Genomic DNA, 22,182 nt, shown 5'->3' with positions numbered 1-22,182 from the left:
TCCCTACGTGTCAAGTGGGGTTGGTGGAGGATTAGTGCCCCTCCCCATAAAACAATTAACTCTAAGCCATTGGCCACCCCGTCTGGGATACATGGCGTCTGGCAATGATGATGATGATGATGAATAATTCTTATATTTCAAGGGCTGAACCTAGTACTGCTTTCTAGTTAACTCCTGATGATTAATGTGAACCTTAGGCCATTTTCCCTATGGCATTAAAAAAGATTTGGCAAAAGACCAGCACAAAATATTCATGATCATCATCCTAACCCTAATTCCCACACAGAAGCAAGGTAGGATCCAGAACCAAGGAAACTGAAACTATCACACAAGTATGTGAGCTGTTGTCATCATCATCATCATCATCACCATATTCATCCTCACTATAATTTCCACCTAACAGATAAGGTGGGCTGCATTAATAATAAAAATAATAATAAAAGTACAAAACTAGGAGAACTATCAACAGTATTACATTTGCTTTTATCATTTTGAGGGACTTGGCTATGCCTCCACATGCAAGCCTTTAATAACCTGTTGATGGCATCTACAGTATACATGTACTGTAATGTGTTTAACCTAACAAAGATCCCTAAACCTTTTCAGCTCAGTTGATGCTTGAATGTTGTCTCTCCCCAAACTATGACAACTGCATAAATTTGGTTGAGTTCCTATAGTGTGTTTACTCTAGCCTAACAAAGATCTCTCAACCTTTTCAGCTCAGTTGATGCCTAACTGTTGTCTCTGCCTAAACTACGACAACTGCGTACATTTGGTTGAGTTTCCTGCCTGAGTGTCGTGTTCAATTAACAAATCCAACCTATCCCTAATGAACAGATTTTAGTTTTGTACAAGAGATATACATGTATAGCAGTCTTATCAAGTACTCTGACAACTGTGTAACTGTGGCTGAGGTCTCCATCTGGGATTGTTGTGCAAGGCCAGGTACCAGGATTCTGTTCCCACACCACTCACATGGTAGCACCTACCAGGGATAATGTTCCCAACCATCTACCACCTAACGAACTACCAAGTGGATGTCTAGTGGAACGGAACTATTATTCAAGCATTCAAAATCTTAGCTTCACCTTACAGTACAAAAACCTATAACTAAGACCTAACTGAACAACACTTATTAACTATCAACATCATGCCCAGTACAATGGGACAATCATTCAAGCATCCAAACTCCTAACTTCACCATACAATGCAAAAACCTATAACTCAACCTAACCCCTTCACCATCAGGCTATTCTTCTAAGATGAATTAAATAGTTTGGAAGCAGTAAGAAAAAATAAAATAGTAAATTTTACCAATGAATATACCTTTCAAGTACAGTATAAAGGTTGTGGAGATTTCCTAACACCTCTTCTTTAGCAATTTATTCTATACACCTTAACACCCTCTTAAATTAGTTGATAAAGTTTATGTGGAAAAAAAAATAATAATATAAAATATACATAAGAATGTTTATATGTACTGTACCATCATCCACTCACTTAATGTAGTGCTGCCTACTTCTTCCTTAGCCTTTATCATTCTTTTTCTGTGCCTCCCCTCCTCTCTTCCTATTTCTCCCAACTTTCCTGTCACTTCTTATTGCTTTTTTGAGTACAGTACTGCCCTCACAGGCTGGTACCATACTACAGCCTGCTTCCGATAATAATTATTTAATAATAATACAGTAATTATACTACTACTACTACTACTACTAATAATAATAATAATAATGCAGGTGGGGAAAGCACCAGGTGTGTCTGGGTTGACTGTTGAAACACTGAAAGCCTCAGGAGATACATAAGCAAGGTTAGTAACTGACCTGATAAATACTTTTATAACTGAGTGTGTTGTCCTAGATGATTAGCTGAAGAGTGTACAGTAATTGTAAATGTCTACAAGGGGAAGGGTGATGCCCTGGAAAGAAGAAATTATAGAGGCATAAAGTTTTAGACCAGAAAATGAAGGTAATGGAGAGAGTTCTAGAAGGTATGTACTGTCACCTCTGCGATCCAGACTTTTACATGGTCAAAAGGGGTAGAAAACAAGTCACTATTGATGACCAATCTGTGCTGAAACGGTCAGGAACTCAGATTGATGGAGACTCTCTCCCATTAACTGCCTCTTCAGTTGCGTTTATTACATTTCAAGTGGCCACGTTAAGAGTGGTAGCATGCCAAAATGACTGGGCCAGTCTCCAACTAGGCCAATCCAAGCCCAACCTTCGCAGTCTCCCAGAATGCTTCTAAGTTGTACTTTAATAAACTACTAGGTAAGCTCTACACGACCAGTTCTCAAGGGTTATACAAACAATAAGGTTCGAGTGGGAGGGAATGTGTATTAACAAGACCAAAAAGTAGAAATCTTCCCCAGCTACTTGCTTTACAGATTAAACATGAATCAGCTGGCACATTGTTCAAAAAATATATACCTATATGGTCCTAATATCAAATGCACAAAACTTAGCTCCTCTGTCCCAGTCCAATGTGTTTCTTCATAATTGTCCCTCTGAGCACAAATTTCACTGGTCCAGTCCTCTGCCACTGCCGACCTTGACCTCCACACTTGGGACCTTGACTCACTCACTGGTGCTTAGACCTCCACACTGGGACCCGCTAGAAGTTAATATGAATAATGAATAACTATTCCTCCCAATGCAAGTAATCCCTTCACATGATCAGGAAGGTCTCATAATAAAGAAACATGAGTTACAACACTCAGCATCTCAAGTAATAACAGAATAACACATGGCACTACAGACACATAGGTCTGCTCAAAATAATACGTATTGTAGGGATAACATGGAAGAAAAAGTACTGTAACAAATACAGTAAGCATGAATAACTGTAACTCTAACCACGAAAATCATCACTGCATCAACATCATTGTGCCTCACAAAGCAACTATGTGAACATTTACTCACAACATAGCCCTAAGAAGTACTGAATTGCAAAGTCATTTCAACTCAATAATAAATAATTCACAGTCTCTGGGCACCTAATACTTGGCCTACAAAAATCACACATTTATCTGAGGCTCAGACAGAACTCTATAGCATTTCGTATTCCAGTTACTAAATAATAACAAAGTACAGTACACAAAAATATGGGAAATACCTCACTATCCAGCTCAAAAATGTAGGGGAGCGAGCGGGAACAGGACTCGCTTGTCCAAAGGCTAATGGCGTCACTGTTACATTTCCTGAGGAAGGACAACACGATTCTACCCGAGTCTGTTTCTCTATTTCGTCACTATTATCACTCGTGAGATATCACTATTCGCACTTCAACATATCTGACATCATTAATATCAAATTACTTACAGAATTCCTTGGAGGGGGGTGGAGTGAGGATGATGACCGTACCGACCAACTGCCATCTATCACGGCCGGTGAGCGAGTGAGACGCCAAAACTGCGTGAGTGATGCAAAGGGGAGGGGGGGATGACGGCGTATGTAATTTAAGATTTCAATTATTACGGACTCGAGATAGACTCAGTGTGATGTCTTTCCCCTTACAATCGATTACTCAAAAAAAATAACATTCTCTAGTTACAATAATTACTCAGCAACCTCTCTCTCTTTATAACCTTACATCGAAAAATAATGAAAATTATCGTGCTTTACATCACTTTGCGCATGCATACATTATGCTGGATTATGTGAAGAAAGGCACCTGTTCCCATCGACTTGAGATATTATATTATAAAGAGACTTAATACTAGAGAATTACAGTAGGAAAAAAAAAGTGACTTAGCAACTAGGTGATTAATCTATGTTCTGGACACGTCCGCATGGTAACAGCCATGCCTCGGCCACTCTCTCTCACTTAACCGAACTTTTGGTCATATAAAATAAACTAGATACAACTCATTATCACTTCCGGGCACTACAGGTATGTTTAAAGAAAATGTGAATATTGATGAGATACAGTTTGGGTTTATGTCATGCAAAGGGACCACAGATGCCATATTCATTGTTTGACAGTTTCAGGAAAAAATATATAGGAAAAAAAGGGAACTGTACTTTGTTTTTGTTGATTTGGAGAAGACCTTTGACAGAGTCCCTAGAGAGGTGGTGAAGTGGGCAATGAGAAAGTTTGGGATCAAGGAGTGGCTGGTTAAGGTGGTTATGGCCATTTGTGTGGGTGCTCACACCCAGGTAAGTGTGAATGGAAATTTGAGTGACAAGTTTTCCAAAAATGCTGGTGTGCACCAGGGGTCAATTTTGAGCCCCTTGTTGTTTATCATGGTACTTGAAACCCTCTCATGTGACTTCAGAAATAGACTCCCATGGGAGATAATTTATGCTAATGATCTGGTGTTGATTACAGAGAATGAAAGAAAGGCGGAGGAAAGATTTGGGAAGTGCAGAGATGGTATGAAACACAAGGGCTCAAAGTAAATGCAGATATTACTAAAGTGATAGTGTATAGGGCTGGTGGCAGTACTGTCAAACAAGAGGGAGAGTGGCCATGTGAGATCTGCCACAAGGGCATGGAAAGTAATTCCATCTTGTGCAGTCTGTGATAAGTGAGTGCATAAGATACGTAGTGGTACTAGAGGTAGACGCGAGATAATGCTGATTTCATGTGTGCCATGTGTTTGGGAGAGCAGGTGAAGCTTGTCAGGCATGGAGGGACTGACCTTGTTGGTGAGTCTCTCGAGTATGTGGAAGAGTTTTGTTATTTGGAAGACATGTTATGTGCTGGAGGTGGGGCTGAAGCTAGCTCTGTGGCTAGAGTGAGGAGTTGTTGGAAGAAATTCAGTGAGCTGTTGCCTCTCCTGACACTGAGAGAGCTTTCCCTCTGTGCTAAGGACCTCTGTATGTGTCATGTGCCAGGAGTGCAATACTGGATGGTAGTGACACTTGGGCAGCAAAGGAAGAGGATATTTGCAGGCTTAAACATACAGAAATGACAATGAGTGGGTGGATGTGCAGTGCGCCCTTGAACGCGAGGCCTTGGGGGGCTAGGTTTATGACTGAAGAGTTGAGAGCAAGGATGGGACTGGAGTGTGTTGTTGTGATGAGGAGGTGCTGACTGAGATTGTCTGGACATGTGGAAAGGATAGGAGCTGACAACTGGGCGCAGAAAGGGATGTGTAAACGTGGGGGGTAGGGTTCCGAGCGGCAGACCAAAGAAGAGCTGGGATGAGGTCAAAAGAGTGTGACCTCAGGGATGGGGGACTGCATAGGGAAGTTGCCAAAGATCTAGCAGTATGGATATCACTATACTCCTTTCGCAGCAAGAAGTCCGTTCAGGGTGTGGCAGAAGCTGGAATTCCCCCGAGTGCGACGTTGCCAATTTGACCACCAATTATCGGATTATCACTCTGTCTCCCTACCTACCCCCATCTCACCTGTTTCTCTCTCTCTCTCTCTCTCTCTCTCTCTCTATATATATATATATATATATATATATATATATATATATATATATATGTATATTGTATATATTTATTATTTATTTTCAATTTTTTTTCCACACCACCTATGAGGTAAAAGTCTAGGCGCGTTTTATTTTTAAGAGGTTTCCCCTATAGGCCTAATCCTCTCTCTGATCTTTAATCATAATCTTCGTCATCAGAACTTTCTGTTATATTGACGAAGAATGACTCTACGAAATGTTCAGCTGCTATGTCTTGTTGTGCTAGACAGGGAGTGACCCTGGGTCCCTCGCCGACCTCGGCGTGGCAACATGGGAAATAAGCGCTGCCACGTGTCATATAATTCATTCAAATCGTTGTTATAATTCTAAAAAGTGATACTCAATGTACTATATAGCTTCCTTTACTATATACAGAATATAAAAAACAATTTCAAATAGCACATAGGTGGGAAATAAGAGAGAGAGGCATGTACTACGGTTGATTTGGCAGCATTGCTAGAGGTGATTCACCAGGTGGGCCCCACCCTGAATGGATTTCTTGCGGTGAAAGGACTATAGCACTCAGAAATTTTATGCTATCCTTAACCATGCTATACCTAGATCTAGGTTTGGCTGCAATTATTTGGAGAGGGAACAAAATGATGAAAATTCCAAACCTGAACACTGATAGAAGAGCCAAACCCTCCTGTTTTGTGCCCATTTTGGGCCTGTCTGAACCTGAATCCCAGGGTTACCCACAGCACATCCTACCAACTCAGCTGCCTGGCCAAAGCTACAATTCCCTACATCGTCATCTGGGATCCACTGGCACATGGCTCTGGTACACCACCTGCTCCAATGTGCCATTTCACTCAACCTGTGAAAAAAAATAACATTAATACCATCACCATTTGGGATTCATCTGCTTAAGGTTTTGGAATAACAGGTACTCCTAACGTGCCACAGCAACAATAATAATAACTATGAAGTATTGACATCCTTGCAATAAGATTTGCTAAAATTACAAGCAAATTCATAAGCAACAACAAATGATAAAGCGAAAGGAAGTTGTGGTGCTAATGATGATGTGCATGAAAGCACTTTGAGATGGTCTGGCCATGTGGAGGAGCAGAAAGTAAGAGACTGGCTGGAAATGTGTATGTGTGGGAGGGGAAGGGGGAGACTGATGATGAGATGGAAGGAGGGAATGGAGAGAGATTTCAGAAAAGGTGTAAACTGGATGAAGGGCAACCAAATGGCAGAGGATATGGTAACACAGAGGTGATCCATTTGTGGTGATCATTTACAGTATTAAGATATCTCGAGACAGACAAATAGATAAACAGCTAGACTGATAAATAAACAGAGAGACAGACTGACAGGCATAGTCTTAGTCATAGTCTTGCTTACCTCACCTAAACTATGTACATTTGGTGCCCTCTCCCCCACCCATCCCACAGCCTACTGATGATTTCTCTAGCACTGCACTATGCTCACTTTAACTTGACCCAAAATTGCCCTCTCCCCACTCTCAATGCTGTTTTAACAATAAGAGGAAACTACAAAATTACACTAGTCATGAAGAAATGCTGTGAGAGAGAGTGTGGGGCTGTAGCAATGTCCTACTTTGTCACTTAGTTTCACAAAACAGGCCCAGGGCTAGGCTACTGCAGTCCAGTACATTTAAGGGTAGATAACCAGCTAGCTTCCCTTGGTGGCATTACATGACTAAAAAGCCTCCAGTCACCACTTGGGGATAGAACTTATGCAATTCTGTCACTCCATAATGGGCATTCTAACCACTAAACCACCAAATACCATAACTACAAATAAGCCATGCTTAACCTGTTGATTACGCATTTACCTTTCTTTATCCCACCCATGGCGTGAAAAAAAAAAAAATTGTTTATTACAAACTTAGAGATGAACATCCAGGGCATCATCTGGTGAAAAAAATCTCTCTCTCTCTCTCTCTCTCTCCATTTTTGCATAGCACCATGCATAAGTCTGCATACGGGGAGTGCAGTGAAAAAATTTAAAAAAAAATTGTTAGTTTTTGTTTATTATAAACTTGAAGAGAAACATCCAGGCCATCATCTGGTGAAAAAGAAAAACTCTCTCTCTCTTCGTCTTTGCATAGCGCCATGCGCAAGTCTGCATGGGGGTGGAGTGGTTAGCATTGATGCATGGCCACTGGAAGGTTAGCACAGCCTGAGCTGTGGCTCGCAATCCATGGGTTAATTATACTATACCCTTTTACTCTAACTCAGTCTAAAATTTCCATCATTCCATCTTAAGCACTGACCTGTAACAAGATATCAATACTAAAAGATGATGCTAGTCACAAAGAAGTGCTATGGAAAGGATGCAAAGCTGTAACACTGTCTTACTGTGCCAGTGTTATGTGAAGTAAGCTGCAAAAGGACAAAAATCTGGGCCAAGCTATGGTAAAAGGACTGGCTTTAATACAGGTCAATACATTTTGAAAGGCAATTTATAAAGACCACAATACCTTCCTGATCTGATGCTTGAAAAGAAGATGAATAATGTGCATGTCTTTATATCCAGTAAAGGGATGGACCTCTCCAATTTACTGGGTTGCACTTTGGAAACCAACACTAGTCTCGCACTGCACACTGGTACTGTCCTCTAACCCTCTTATCCTCAAGCTTTAACATCCAAGTACAGATCTGTAAGGAAAAATACCATATAGTACTTAAACCCTTTCACCTCTATGACATATTTCAATGAGATTATTTTATTCAGCACGATTAATATAGCCTTCATCAATACAGTCCCTCATACCACCTCAGCATAGTCCTGTAATCCTCAGGTTTTAGCTTCTGATATGATGTCAACATGGAAAGGTAACAAACTTTAACTCTTTCTGTTTTACCAAATATTTGAATCTGTCTTGAGAGACTGGTACAACCCTGCACAATAGTCTCCCACAGGACACTAATACAATCCTCTAACCCTCTTCTCAAGCTTTAACATTCACCCTCAGATCAGTAAACAAAAGACAGCAAATCAAACCTAACCCTATCAGCTCCACCACATCTTTTGATTCAGTAAGATTTTATTCAGCTTGATTCGTATACCCATCAACAATGCAGTCTCTCAACAGCTTCTTATTCAATCTTTTAACCCTCTAATCTTAAGACTTTACCTCTGAAGCTTCACATACGTAGAAAAATCATTAAAATTTAATCCTATCAACTCCATTACATCTTTTAATTCAAGATTACTCTATTCAATGTGAGAGACTGATATAACCTTCAACAATACAGTCTCTCACAAAACACTGGTTAAGTCTTTTTACCTCTAATTCCTCAAGGCATTACCTTCTAAGATCAGACCAGTAGTAAAGCAATAAAACTTAACACATTCTACTCCACCACACTGATTAATTCAAAATGATTTACTCTGCTTGAATGAGTATTATAACCTTCCAATAATACCATCACTCAATAGCACCTTGACATACTTCTCAAGCTCTCTAATCCTCAGGCTTTGCCTTTGAAGATCACAACTATAAGGAAAAATAATCAGGGGAAAGATTTATGAAAAGTTGAGATCGAATGGGATACAAGGGTTTGAGAGTAAATATGGATGAAACAAAAGTGATGATGTCTAGGGCTACTGGTGGTACCGTCAAATCGGAGGGAGAGTGGCCAGGTTCGGCTCACCACAAGGGTATGGGAAGTAACTTCATCTTGTGCAGTATTTGTAATAAGTGGATGCACAGATGTGGTGGTATTTGAGGTCGGCTGTGAGATAATGCTGATTTTGTGTGTTTGGTGTGTAAGGGAGAGCATGTAAATTGTCAGGTATGAAACGATTGATCTTGCCGGGGATTTTTGAGTGTGTGGAAGAGTTTTGTCATTTGGGGGACATGTCATGTGCTGAACATGGGGCTGGAGAGCTAAGGCAAGGAGTGGCTGGAGGAAGTTCAGGGAGTTGTTACCTCTCCTGCCATTGAGAGGGTTCTCCCTCCACACTAAAGGATCTCTGCATGCAGCATGAATTAGAAGCATAATGCTATATGGGAGCAAGACCTGAGCAGTAGAGGAAAAAAGGGGATTACTCCCCGAGCTAGACCTCATCAGATCATATACTGTAGCCCTGCTAGGGTTACAGGAGAGCGCTACCCCTCCCAGCACAGCAGCCACTAGGTGGGGCGCGAACTCGCAGCCTCACGATTACGAGCCCAACACCCTACCACCGAGTTACCGAGCTCCCCGAGCAGTAAAGGAAGAGGGCAATGATTAGATGGATGTGTAATTCATCACTGAATATGAGGCATGGGGGAAATAGGTTTAAGATTGAAGAGTTTTGTTTAACCGACCAGATGGTATATTGTGAACTGCCATTGTGCATATATCTGTCAAACATTATGGCTATATTAACTTAGATTCACTGTCATACCCACTGCAATTGATCAGGGTGTGGTAATCCAAAAGGAAACCCACCTTTTAGACCCGCAGCAGCAAGGTGGCTACGAGGCCTCACTCATAGAGGTGTTTAATTGACCAGTTGGTACTCTGCAGGCTGAAAGAAATTATATATATTACTTCCTCAAGTTTTTCTTTTATACCATATTACATGAAAAACAAAATGTGGCAGGTGTTAGGGATGAAATTCATGCATTACAGTACAATCATGCCTACATAATACCCAATCCTCTAGCATGAAATTCACATAACACAGGAAGCAAAATTTTATTTCCAAATTTAGTCACAACATGAAAATGATAGACATTATCAGGCAGAGGAAGCTGCCCATTTATTCTAACACCTTACTATGTGGTGAGGATTGACATGTTGCGGCAAGAGGCCCCAAATTATCGTTCATATTGTCATAACACGGCAAACTTGGGTCATGACATGGTGGGAACAGATACAACGCGGCCAGTGATCGTCACAGCACAGGTTGCATCAGCCTATGACGTATAGCTGTCATGTGTCTGTGTGGGGCGTCGTCACAGCCGACTGGTCATTCCTACCCCAGTTGAGCCTACCCTCTCCCCACACTCTGGCTGCACTCATGCTCTGTGTGATCATTACGACCAGTAAGAGTCCTTACTGTGCAGTACTATTGATGTCACTAGTGAAGGTGTCACTCCAGTACCAAGATAAACTAACATATTAATACTTGTTCAGTGAAGGGGGTTAATAAATTGTGATTCCCTGGTTCCTTATACCTAGAGGGGCAGTCTGTGAACTCAGAGGGTGAGTGTGGGCGTTATACAGCATGTGTCTGGGAGGATGGCAACTGTCACATGAAAGCCAACAGTGTGGCTGGATATCGCACCACCTCAGACCCAACACCCACACCAGCAGGATTTCAGGTTATGAAATGGACTCCTCACACACACACACACACACACACACACACACACACACACACACACACACACACACACACACACACACTGTACCCATCTACAGTATATAACCTTTATTATATATTCTTTCTGTCAAACTGAATGTTTTACTGACTTATCCGTATGTTATTTCCTGTCCTTATTGTCAGGCACAGTGTATGGCTGCCTTTATTTTTATTCCATGATTTCTGAAGCCACAAGTACTTTATTAATGTTTTTCTCTTGAACTCTTCTCAAATTGCACATGTTTTACATAATATTAATTTTAATCTCCATGTTGGCAGAATGAATATTAGGTAATACAGAAATGTGCATACAGTACTTCTTTCCATGAATGAACTTCCATTTTTTTCTGCTAAAGAAGTAATCTCTCAGAAATGTTAGCAATACTGTAGCTGTAAACGTAATACAGTAGATGTAAACATAAGCAGTCAGATAGATTATTTTCTGGTCAGGAGGGCTGATAGGAGGTTAGCGAGGGATGTTAAACTTATAGGAGGTGAGGAGTGTGTGCAGCAGCACAAACTATTGATTTGTGATATGGTGCTTAAAGAATGAGTGATGAAAAAGAGGACTTATGTACCTAGGAGGAAAATATGGAAGCAGGGAAACCAAGCAGTAAGGGATGCCTTCTATAGCGAGATGAGGAGAGTGGTGGCTGAACAGGGAGCTGTGGATAGAGGCATTAATGAACAGTACAGAGCCCTCAAGAACAACCTCTTCAGAGTTACTGATGAAGTATGCGGTTGGACAAGAGGCCCACCAAGACATAAAGTAACTTGGTGGTGTGATGAGGGTGTAGAAGCTGCAGTTAAGGAGAAAAGAAGGCTTTTCCGGAAATGGAAGAAGGGTGGTAACAAGGAGGAATACTTGGCTGCCAAGCATAGGGCTAGAAGAGAGATATGCAGGGTGAAGTCTGAGTCACAAAGACTTGATAACCTAAATCATGAGGAAGGGAAAAATATGATATTTAAGGTGGCAAATCAGATGACGAGGGATAATTGGGATATTATAGGTGAGCAGTGTGTGAAGAATGATGATCGAAGGGTTGTGGTGAACAGTGGGAATATTAAAGGTGCAGTTTCCTGTAAGCCAAGAAACCATTTACAACACCAGGTGGTAACCATATAACCAAACCATACGTGCTCCCTACGTGTCAAGTGGGTTGGTGGAAGGTTAGTGCCCCTCCCTGTAAAACAAATAACTCAGAGTCAAGTGGCCACCCCGTACGGGATTATGGCGTCTGGCAACAGATAGATAGATAGATAGAAGAGTCCTGCCCTGCCTCGGGACCCCACTCCACTTCCCTCTAGCAAGCCCACAACCTCTTCCATTCAAGGTAAGGAATCCTCCAGTATTTATATGTACAGTAATCCCTCAATTAGCTTGATGTCCATTATCCAGACCCTGTGATCTGGCTATTCAAAACCAATAATCGTACATTTTCCATTTTATTCGGACAAAATGCTTGCATCCAGGTGGAAATTATGGCTGAGCAAACATTTTCCCCTGGCAGTCATTTCTTTTTCATGTAACTGCAAGGTATGTCTCTGCAGTGGTGATTGCTTGTCTGCTTGATGAGTCTGTTTGACCACGGTAATTGCTTGGCTGTGGTTTATAGGTCTCCTTTACCAGACAAAGTAATGTAAAAAAACAGAAATTAGTGCAGTACAATTTTTTTTTTTTTTTTTTAATGCAAGGAAGAAGGAACCAAAGGCCATAAGCCCGCAGTAACAGTTCCCTCCAAGAGAAAAACAAAATACAATAGAGAGCCAAATTCAAGATCCGATCATTTTGAGATGCCTGGACACACTGCGTTTGAAAGACTGGAGATCATAGGCAGCAGGAAATATAGACAGTGGGAAACAGTTCCAGAGCTGACCTGTTGCATAAATGAAAGACTGGGAGTAACGGTTAACTCTTGCATTAGAGAGTTGGGCAGAAAAGGGATGAGAGTTTGCTGCCAGACGGGTGCTACGCGCCCGTCATAGAGGTGGAGGAATGCAAGCAGACAGTTCAGAGGAGCAGTGACCATTAAAGTAGCGATAGAAAAGAGATAAAGATGCAACAGTGCAGCGAAGAGACAGAGGTTGAAGGGAGTCAGTAAGAGGAGGAGAGTTAATGAGACGAAAAGCCTTTGACTCCACCCTATTGAGAAGAGCTGTATGTGGGGAGCCTCCCCACACATGAGAGTTGTGCTCCACACAGGGGCAGATAAAACCCCTGTATAGAGTCAACAATTGTGCAGGGGTAAGGAAATAGCGGAGTCGGCTTAGCACACCCACTCTCTTGGAAGCAGATTTTACTATCTATCTATCTATCTATTGCCAGACACCTCAATCCCATTTGGGGTGGCCACAAACAAATCGCCTCCAAGTTGCCCTGTCCCCCGCCATTTCACTCCCCTGCTCCCAACTCACACCCCCCTCTCTAATATACCTCTCCACCCCATCCCTCCATCTCATCCTCGGCCTCCCCCTCCCTCTTTCCCTCTCCACCTCACTCACATACACTCTCTTCGTCAGTCTTTCACCCTCCATCCTCTCCACATGGCCAAACCACCTCAGTGTGTTCCTCATAACGCTTCCTATCACATCCACATCAACACCACAACGCTCCTTTATATCCTCATTCGTCAGCCTGTCTCTCCATGTGACTCCACAGGCTCCTCTTAAATAACTCATTTCCACTGCTCTCACTCTTGACATGTGTCCTTCCAACAACGACCAAGCTTCACTTCTGTACGTTAGAGTTGATATCACAATACTGTCATGTAGCAACTTTTTCACTTCCATGCTCACTTCCCTGTTTCTTATCATTGCTTTCAAAGAACCAGCAACCTTTCTTCCCTGCTGTACCCTCTCAAGCACTTCACCCTCCAAACCTCCATCCTTACTCATCACACTACCCAAGTACTTAAACGTACTCACATTTTCCAATTCCTCATCATCCAACCTCGCTGTACATTCACTGACTTCACCTCTCTCAAAGACCATCACTTTACTCTTCCCTACATTCACCTTTAGATTCCGTTTCTTACACACTCTCTCAAACTCATCCACCAAGCCTTGCAGCTCCCCTTCGTCTTCACTCAACAACACAGTATCATCTGCAAACAACAGTACAGGAGTTTCCAAACACTATCCTCTCTCACCAGGGCCACTCCAACATCCACTACCCTACCTTGTACCTCTTTTATTACCCCATCCATGTACAGATTGAACAACCATGGAGACATGACACATCCCTGTTTCAACCCAACTTTCAAAGAGAAAAATTCACTTAGTTCACCATCCACACGCACTGCAGCCTTCGCACCATCGTACATACTCTTCACAGCATTCAACAACTTCCCATCTACTCCATATATTCTTAACACTTTCCACAATCCTTGTCTATCCACCCTGTCATATGCTTTCTCCAAATCCATGAAAGCCGCATACAACTTTTTTCCCTTCTTCAGAAACTTTTCCACTAAAGATCTGAGAATGAATATCTGATCTACACAACCTCTTCCCTTCCCAAAGCCTCCCTGTTCTTCTCCAACTAATTTCTCTGTTCTTTCTCTAACTCTGTCAATAAGTATCCTACCATACACTTTTCCTATTATACTAAGAAGACAAATGCAGATTTTACAAGAGATGTAATATGATCTTTCCAAGATAAGTCCCGAGTAAATGAAACCCCAAGCATGTTCAAGGATGATGCAGGATTAAGCTGAATATTATTAAACATTAGTGGGTATACCTGTGGAAGATTTTGTCGGGTTGATAGGTGTAAGAACTGAGTCTTAGATGCATTAAAAACAACCATATTATTTTTACCCCAGTCAGAGATACGAGCCAAGTCAGACATTAGGTGTGCCATAGCCTCATCCCTTGTTTGTTGAAGTAACTGTTGAGATGGGCGTTGCGGGAACTGAATGGAAAGGTGAAGGGTGGAGTCATCAGCGTATGAGTGGATAGGGTTAGATGTACAGCTTAGAAGATCATTGATGAATAAAAGGAAGAGAGTTGGTGATAGGACAGAGCCCTGAGGAACACCATTGTTGATAGATCTAGGAGAAGAACGATGACCGTCTACAACAGCGGCTATAGAACGACCAGAAAGGAAGCTAGCGATGAAGGCACAGATAGAAGGATAGAAACTGTAGGAGGGCAGTTTGGAAATTAAAGATTTATGCCAGACTCGATCGAAAGCCTTTGAGATGTCAAGTGCAATGGCAAAGCTTTCGCCAAAGTCCCGAAAGGAGGATGACCAGGAGTCTGAAAGGTAGGTGAGAAGATCGCCAGTGGAGCGTCCCTGACAGAACCCGTACTGACGATCGGAAAGAAGGTTGTGATATGAAAGATGCCTTAAAATTTTTCTATTGAGAATTGACTCGAAAACTTTTGAAATACAGGACATTAAAGCAATTGGACGATAGTTGGAGGGTTGGGAGTGGTCACCCTTCTTTGGGACTGGCTGAATGAGAGCAAACTTCCAGCAAGAAGGAAAGGTACAAGTTGACAGACAAAGGCGAAAGAGTTTGCCTAGGCAGGGTGTAAGCACAGAAGCACAGTTCTTGAGAACAACAGGAGGGTACTGTTGTGGCCTTTTCCAATAGCTCTCAAAGTTAGGGTATGTATGAAGGGGGGCCAGGGGAGAAGTCCATTATCCAGAAGGATCCACTATCCAGACATGCCGTTGGCTCTATTACATCAGATAACCGAGGGATTACTGTAGTGATGTCTTTATTAAGTATGTAAATGTCTTGGGAAAAAAAAAAAGAATGAAAATCGCCCCAAATGGAGAACTTGGGGCTGGCTTAGGTAACATGAAACCCTTTAACATGAAAACATATGGTCTGATAAGGTGGAATTCTCATAAAGCAGGAGTTTCAGGGTACAGTACTGTATATCCGCATTATGTGAGTGCTCGCTGTATATGCAAATGGACTATATTTCCTCACTAGATTTGTTAATTTCTATCTACCTACCTACCAGCAGGCAAGGTTTAATACAGTATAGTATATAGCTGAAACCACAACTGCAATTACAGTACTCTGTATTCTGAAGCATTATTTGTCTCATCATTTGCTGACATTTTTCTTATAGTATAAGCCATTTCTGCCACAAATGCCCCATGGGGACATTGATGAATCCCCCTGGGGGCATCAATGACTCCCCTTGAGGATTAAATAATCCAAGGAAGGAAGGAGTTAATTGCAACTGAAATCTCATAGAAGAAAAAAAATCAACAAATGGTGAGATATAAACAGAAAATACCTCAAAATACAGTGCTTGAATTCCAGACGTGGTTTCTGCTAAATACTCACATTTACCGTTCTGACTGGGGCAGCTGCTGACCTGGAAACGTACCCCTCAACAGCTAGGTATCATGATCCCACCAGGGTGACCACAAGCAATTCACCTCCATGTCACCGTCTCCTCTGCTATCAGGCACTGGAATGAATATTTTCTTTTTAATACCTTCAGTCTTCACTAGTTTAACTCACAGAGCAGGGATTTTTTTTTTTTTTTTTTTCATGCCATCTCATGATTATATTTAGCTTTGTATAGACTTCTGGAAATGTAGGGGGTTAGGCACAGCCTCACTGAACTCCTGCAATAGCAGAGACTTTGCATAAGTTGAATAAAATTGCCTTCTGGCACTATGAATAAACTGAAAAGGGCATCACCGCGATTGCAAGAGTTAAAGGGACTCGCGGAGTTTATATCCCCGATGTAAACAAACTACCCATTACAGTTTTTACACACATCCCCTCATTTTTTCCAGCCAATTAACCTACTATGCCTGCCCATGTACAGGATCACATTCGACCTTAAAACCTAAACAGATGGTGTGAATATCGGGGGATTTAAGTAGCACTGCTTACTCCAGTTTAAAGGGACATCTTGGTCACCTGGAGATACACACCCCCGTATATCATCCTTATAGCTAATAATTACAACTTACATCAGCCGACTACACCTCTCGATAATGACAGCAAACACTGATAAACACATGGGCATAAGAATTACCATAATAAGAAGTAGACTAACACCGTAAAGAATAAATTCTTCACTCACCCCCAGCATCTCTCAACGTTGCTCCCATAATGCAACAGTGACGTCACACTTCAAATTAAACATTTATTAAATTTTAAGAAGAAAATTTCGTGAATATATTATCAGGCTTTTAAACATTAATTTTCGTGCAAACTGAATACAGAGGTAAGTAAAGTGTTTCTTGTCGAATTAAAGATAACCCCATGAATCAGTGGCATCATCATCTCTCTCTCTCAAATTCCATACAGAGTACCAGAGTAGGATCACTATTTCCTGTCCTCCCGATATATCTCTACAGTTTTACAAGGGGATTTAAAAATAAACGGCCTGGTGGTGGTGGCAGGGGATAAAAATTTTGCAGATATCAGTCTCTAATCTGCTGCCATTCCCAACAGAACCTGAGCATAATAGACGAGAAATTAGCCCAGGTTGATGCAGCAATTCTTAACTCAAAAGTGCCCCGAGAACAACTTTCTGAAGTTTGTCAAACATTTCATGCAACACCCTATATGGGAAATTTGGATAAAATATTGGTGATATAATTCTCTAACTGTGTGCCATTCCCAACAGAATCTGAGCAGTCTAATATTAGAGTCCACGCTTTGAAGGTTGGGTTGAAACAGGGATGTGTCAACTTTTGTTGAAGATTGTACATACAATTTATTGGTTCTCTCACCCATTCCCTTGTCCCTCAGGTGCGCAGGAGGCTCCAGAATAAACAGGTGGGACAGCAGTTATCTGAGCATGTTAAGAAGATTCGAGAGATTAAGAAATATGGGAAGAAGGTTCAGATTGAGGCAGAGCAGGAGAAGCAAAAAGCAAAAAGAGAGATGCTTCAGAAAATAAAGAAGTTCAGGAAGGTAAGGATGACTTTTCATTTATCTAGATGATCTTTCTTCTAAGTGCTTGTACACAGAGTTTAAGTCTAAGCCGAGACTCTCGCCTTGTTACAGATTGTCTATCTATCTATCTATCTATAGCCCGACGCCCAAATCCCGCAAAGGGTGGCCGGTTGTATTACAAGTATTATATTTCCTTGTTACTCAGTTTCCAGCAAATCCTGCCATCCTCTGGGTTCATGTTCGCATAAGCATGGGGTTGTAATAAGAAGAAGTATGTGATATATGATTTTATATCTAATGTACTGTAACTTTTTCACTTTCAGGGAAAGACAGACACCATCGACTTCCTGGAAGATAAGAAAGGTCCATTGCGAAAGGGTGACTCAAAGGCAAAGGCTCATATGAAGAAAGACAAGAGGTATGTTTATTATTACAGTAACTACAATAAATGAGCTGCAGTAAGACCTGAATGCATACGTTCCAAATTATCACAAGATTTTCCATGTATCTAGTACTCTAAATTAGGGGAGATGGCATTTGGTTTATAGGTAGCAAGGAACTATAATAATCAGTTTTTCTCTTATTTAGTGTGTAGTGGCTAAGGTGCAAGTGTGTTTTGAGTGCCAGTGAATTCAGTTGGAGAACATGTGCTTTGAGATGAATGACCAGATTATTATTATTATTTAATGATAATAATCATCATTCATCATCATCATCCGGACCTCCTTCCCTACCCGAGGGCAGGGTGAGGAGTAGCAATGTCCAGACAGCCCAGATTTGCCCAGTCGGCCATGCTTCCATTTACTCATCATTCGAGCCCCGGAAATCCTGGCTCTATCGGATACGCCAAAAACATTCACCAAGTTCTGCAGCCTCACTTAAGCGTATCTGTGTGGTGGATGGGGGCGCCCATCATCCACTCACTCAGTATAGAGATGCCATATGGTCTCTACACACTGAATGACATGCCAAATGGCTTCCTATACCCAGGAAACCATTTACTACACTGGGTGGTAACCATATAACCGGGGTTTTTGTCAGGGTTAAGTGTCCCCCAGATTCCCCTATCCAAAATCTGTTAATCATGGCAGATAATAATAATTATCATGTATAAGTTTATGGAGTGTTATAGGGAAGGTATATGGAAGAATTATAGAGAAAGTAAGAGAGATATCAGAATTCCTAGTGAGTGATAAGCAGGGTGGCTTTAGGAGTGGCAGGGGATGTGTGGATCAAATATTTGCAGAGACAAATAGTGGAAAAGGCTTGTGAGAAGGACTATAAGGTGTTTATGGCATTTATCGATCTGGAGAAAGCATACGACAAAGTAGACAGAAGGATTGTGGAAGGTTTTGCACTTGTACGGTGTAGATGGTAAGCTGCTAGATGCTGTCAAGAGTTTTTATGATGGTAGGCTACTGTGGCATGTGTAAGGGTAAATGTGCATCTAAGCAAATGGTTTGCGATCAGTGTGGGCGTGCAACAAGGGTGTGTGATGTCCCCATGGTTTGTTCAATGTATGCATGAATGGGGTGATGAGAGGAGTAAAAACACAAGTAATGGAGAGAGGGATGGCGTTGGTAATGAATAGTGATGGACGGAATATCTCAAGTTTGTTTTATGCTGATGTTGCAGTGCTACTTGCAGATACCGAACAAGAAATTGGTAGACTAATGCAGAGTTTTGCTGATGTCTGTGAGTGTTGTGCCTTGAGAGTAAATGTAGAAAAGAGTCAAGTATGGTAATCAAGAGAGAAGGTGACTCCCACTGCATTGTTACAGTGAATGGAGGGAGATGAATTGGTGAGAGAGTTCAAATACCTGGGTACGGTGATAGAAAAGAGAGGAGAATGTGCAAAAGAGTGTTACAGCTGTGCGAGGCTTACATGAAGGAGTGTTAGTGCCAAATTTAACATGTGTGTGAGACTATGGTTTGGCATGAAAATGAAGTCATGAGTGAGAGCAGTGGAGATGAGACTGCTGAGGAATGTATGTGGAGTACGGAGAGTAGATAGGATACGAAATAATGTGATTTGTGAAGGTTGTGGAGTGAGGAAGTCTGTGGATACCAGAACTGAAGAGAGTGTACTGAGATGTTATGGTCATGTGGAGAGAATGGATAACAATAGAGTGGTGAAAAAGATATATTTGAGTGAATTTGAAGGAGGGAGGAGGCTAGGTAGGCCAAGGAGAAGGTGGAGGGATATGGTGGATGAGTGTTTGAAGAAGAGAGGTATGGAAGTCAGAGAGGCTCGGGGACTGACGAGATTGAGCTAGCTGGCTGGATGTTGTGAGACGTGCATGATCGGAGATTTGGCACCCCTTTTTAATGTGACACCGTTTGGATTGACTCAGTCAGATAAGTATATGTGATGCTACAGAATGTGGTGAAATTTTGGGAGGGGCCTGTCTGATGGAGCCATGATCCCATGGGCTTGAATGGTGAGTGAATGGAAGTATGGCCCATTGAATTGGGCAAACTTAGGCTGTCTGAACATTGCTACTCCTCACCGTGCCCTAAGGTGGGAAAGGAGGTCTGGATAATGAAATAACAAAGTATAAGATTTTTCAGAAATACTAAAGTAAGCACATTATTGATTAATACAGTGTGTCTTCACTTATTTGCATTAATTAGGCTGGCTGTCTCTTTTGGAAATTCTAGAAATCTTAGAATTTTAACAACTTGCAGTCTTTTTATTGTGCCCATGCTTTAAAAGCCTGCCCAAAGTTTAATTCTGAGATTGGGGGACCGACCTTAGAAATCATCACAAGACTTTTCAGTATTGAGCCTATTTCTAAGGCGAGTTTTTATCAGGTTCTGCCAACTGAATGCTCACTCAGTCTACGCTACACACTGGGGGGGTCAGTTATAAATGAGCAGATGCTCTAAAATATCACAAATTCTCTAAAACTCTCTTAAAACTATCACCTAAAATTATTTTTTATTGTAAATTGCGACATTGGCGATCAGCAATGTGATCCCTGGTGTTAGTAATAGCAGTAGCAGTAGTAGTATAAGTAGCAACGATAACAGCAGCAGCAGTAGTAGTACCAGTAGTAGTAGTCATAGTCATGGTAGTAGTAGTAGTAATACTATTATACAGGTACAGTATCTTAAAGTACAGTATCATGTGTGTTATTTTAATGTTTGCTGTCACCCAATTTTTAACCCCTCTGTGGCCGAGCCGGTGGAATTCCCCAGGACCCTCAGGCCGGCCTGGGAACTGATTTTTCAAGTTTCAAAAATGGATTTTTTTTTTTCCCTGCCAAATTGAAGAGAAACATTTAGCGCACCTGCAATGCAATTCTTAGCTTCTTAGACCCATCGTGATCTTTGCAATGAAGTGCGAAAAATTTCGCCAAGTGACTGCTACCTGCTGGTGAAAACTAAGTAGAGTGAAAAAACTTTGCACTAAGAAATATTCATATTTTCACCTGCCCCCACCCAAAAAAAAACTCATTGGTGCTGATATGCATATTATGAACAAAATCAGTACATAATGTGGGAGGGTTCATTTAAAAAAAAATAAAAAAGATAATTATGAATTTTATCACATTTTTTTATGTGTATTGAACTGTATATATGCAGGTACGGAAATCCCTCTATAATCTGGACATCCATTATCTGAACAATCCATTATCCAGACACTATGATCTGGCTGTTTGAAACCATTATTCGCACATTTTTCCATTTTACCCAGACAAAGGGCTTGTGTCCTGATGGAAATTATGGCCACACGAACATTTTCGCCCAGCCAGGCCATTTTTTTTCGTCACTGCAGGGTGTGGAGCCTTTAAAAACAAAAACACACCGAAAAGAATTATTGCTTAAGACCTTTTAAAAGTCACTATCTTATATTTGCTTAACCTGTGTACAGTAAGGCCATAGCAAGCCTATCTGTTGTTAGTATGGTCATAGAGGGTTTTTAATAGAGAAGTTGGATTCAGGCTGGAGGGTTAGGTAACACATTGGATGTTTATAGAGGGATCTGGATCTCCGAGTGTGTAGATTCCATTTGCATGTTACCCCAGGTTAATACTTTACCCATGCATCTAGAGAGTCTGCTGTATATCATTATATATGGTAAATAAGCCAGACTTCCAGTGAGAAAACTTTCAGTTCAGAAGGAACTGAGTTTGCAGCTTGTAATAACATAAAGGAATGCTTATTACAAAGCCTCTATTTTTTCCCCAGAATCAAAGGAAAGAGAGCCTACAAGGACCTCAAGTTTGGATTTGGTGGCAAGAAGAAAAACTCAAAACGAAATAATACAAAGGAAACCAGAGATGCAATGCCATCTGTAAAGAGATTTGGGACCAACCAGGGCAAGGGCAGGAAAGCTGGCATGAGCAAGGGCAATAGAAACAAGAAGTTCAGGTCTAAACGATAAAAATCTTTAACCCAAGAGCTGTAACTTACTTCACTTCATGCCCAGTGGGGAGCTGTTTTGTACTTCAGCAATGTTGGTCAAAAAACTTCATTTTCTGTGCTTTGTTTTGGTGCAAATAGGGAACTGATGACTTGAAATAGATCATGTGAT

General features: G+C 41.4%; 1 protein-coding gene across 1 annotated transcript; it reads left to right on the top strand.

Annotated features, from left to right (window-relative positions):
* The first annotated feature begins 10,645 nt into the window (after window positions 1-10,645).
* LOC145410671 (uncharacterized) lies at window positions 10,646-22,182 on the top strand. The gene is made up of 4 exons (XM_080280785.1): window positions 10,646-10,714; window positions 17,496-17,660; window positions 17,966-18,060; window positions 21,837-22,182. The coding sequence occupies exons 1-4, from the start codon at window positions 10,646-10,648 to the stop codon at window positions 22,030-22,032; spliced, it is 525 nt and encodes a 174-aa protein (XP_080136911.1). The 3' UTR covers window positions 22,033-22,182.

The sequence above is a fragment of the Coenobita brevimanus genome, chromosome 86, assembly GCF_032717465.1.
Source record: "Coenobita brevimanus isolate Jiangsu-jjx chromosome 86, ASM3271746v2, whole genome shotgun sequence".
Lineage (NCBI taxonomy): Eukaryota > Metazoa > Arthropoda > Malacostraca > Decapoda > Coenobitidae > Coenobita > Coenobita brevimanus.
The sequence above is the reverse complement of the archived record's forward strand: the minus strand, read 5'-3'. Positions and strand labels throughout refer to the sequence as shown.

What these genes read in the sequence shown, in the direction of transcription:
- LOC145410671 (XM_080280785.1), top strand. Translation starts at nt 10,646, where the DNA reads ATGAAAGCCAACAGTGTGGCTGGATATCGCACCACCTCAGACCCAACA. An exon ending in CCACACCAGCAGGATTTCAG is followed by an intron (nt 10,715 to 17,495) that starts GTTATGAAATGG and finishes CTTGTCCCTCAG; the next exon opens with GTGCGCAGGAGGCTCCAGAA. An exon ending in CATATGAAGAAAGACAAGAG is followed by an intron (nt 18,061 to 21,836) that starts GTATGTTTATTA and finishes TTTTTTCCCCAG; the next exon opens with AATCAAAGGAAAGAGAGCCT.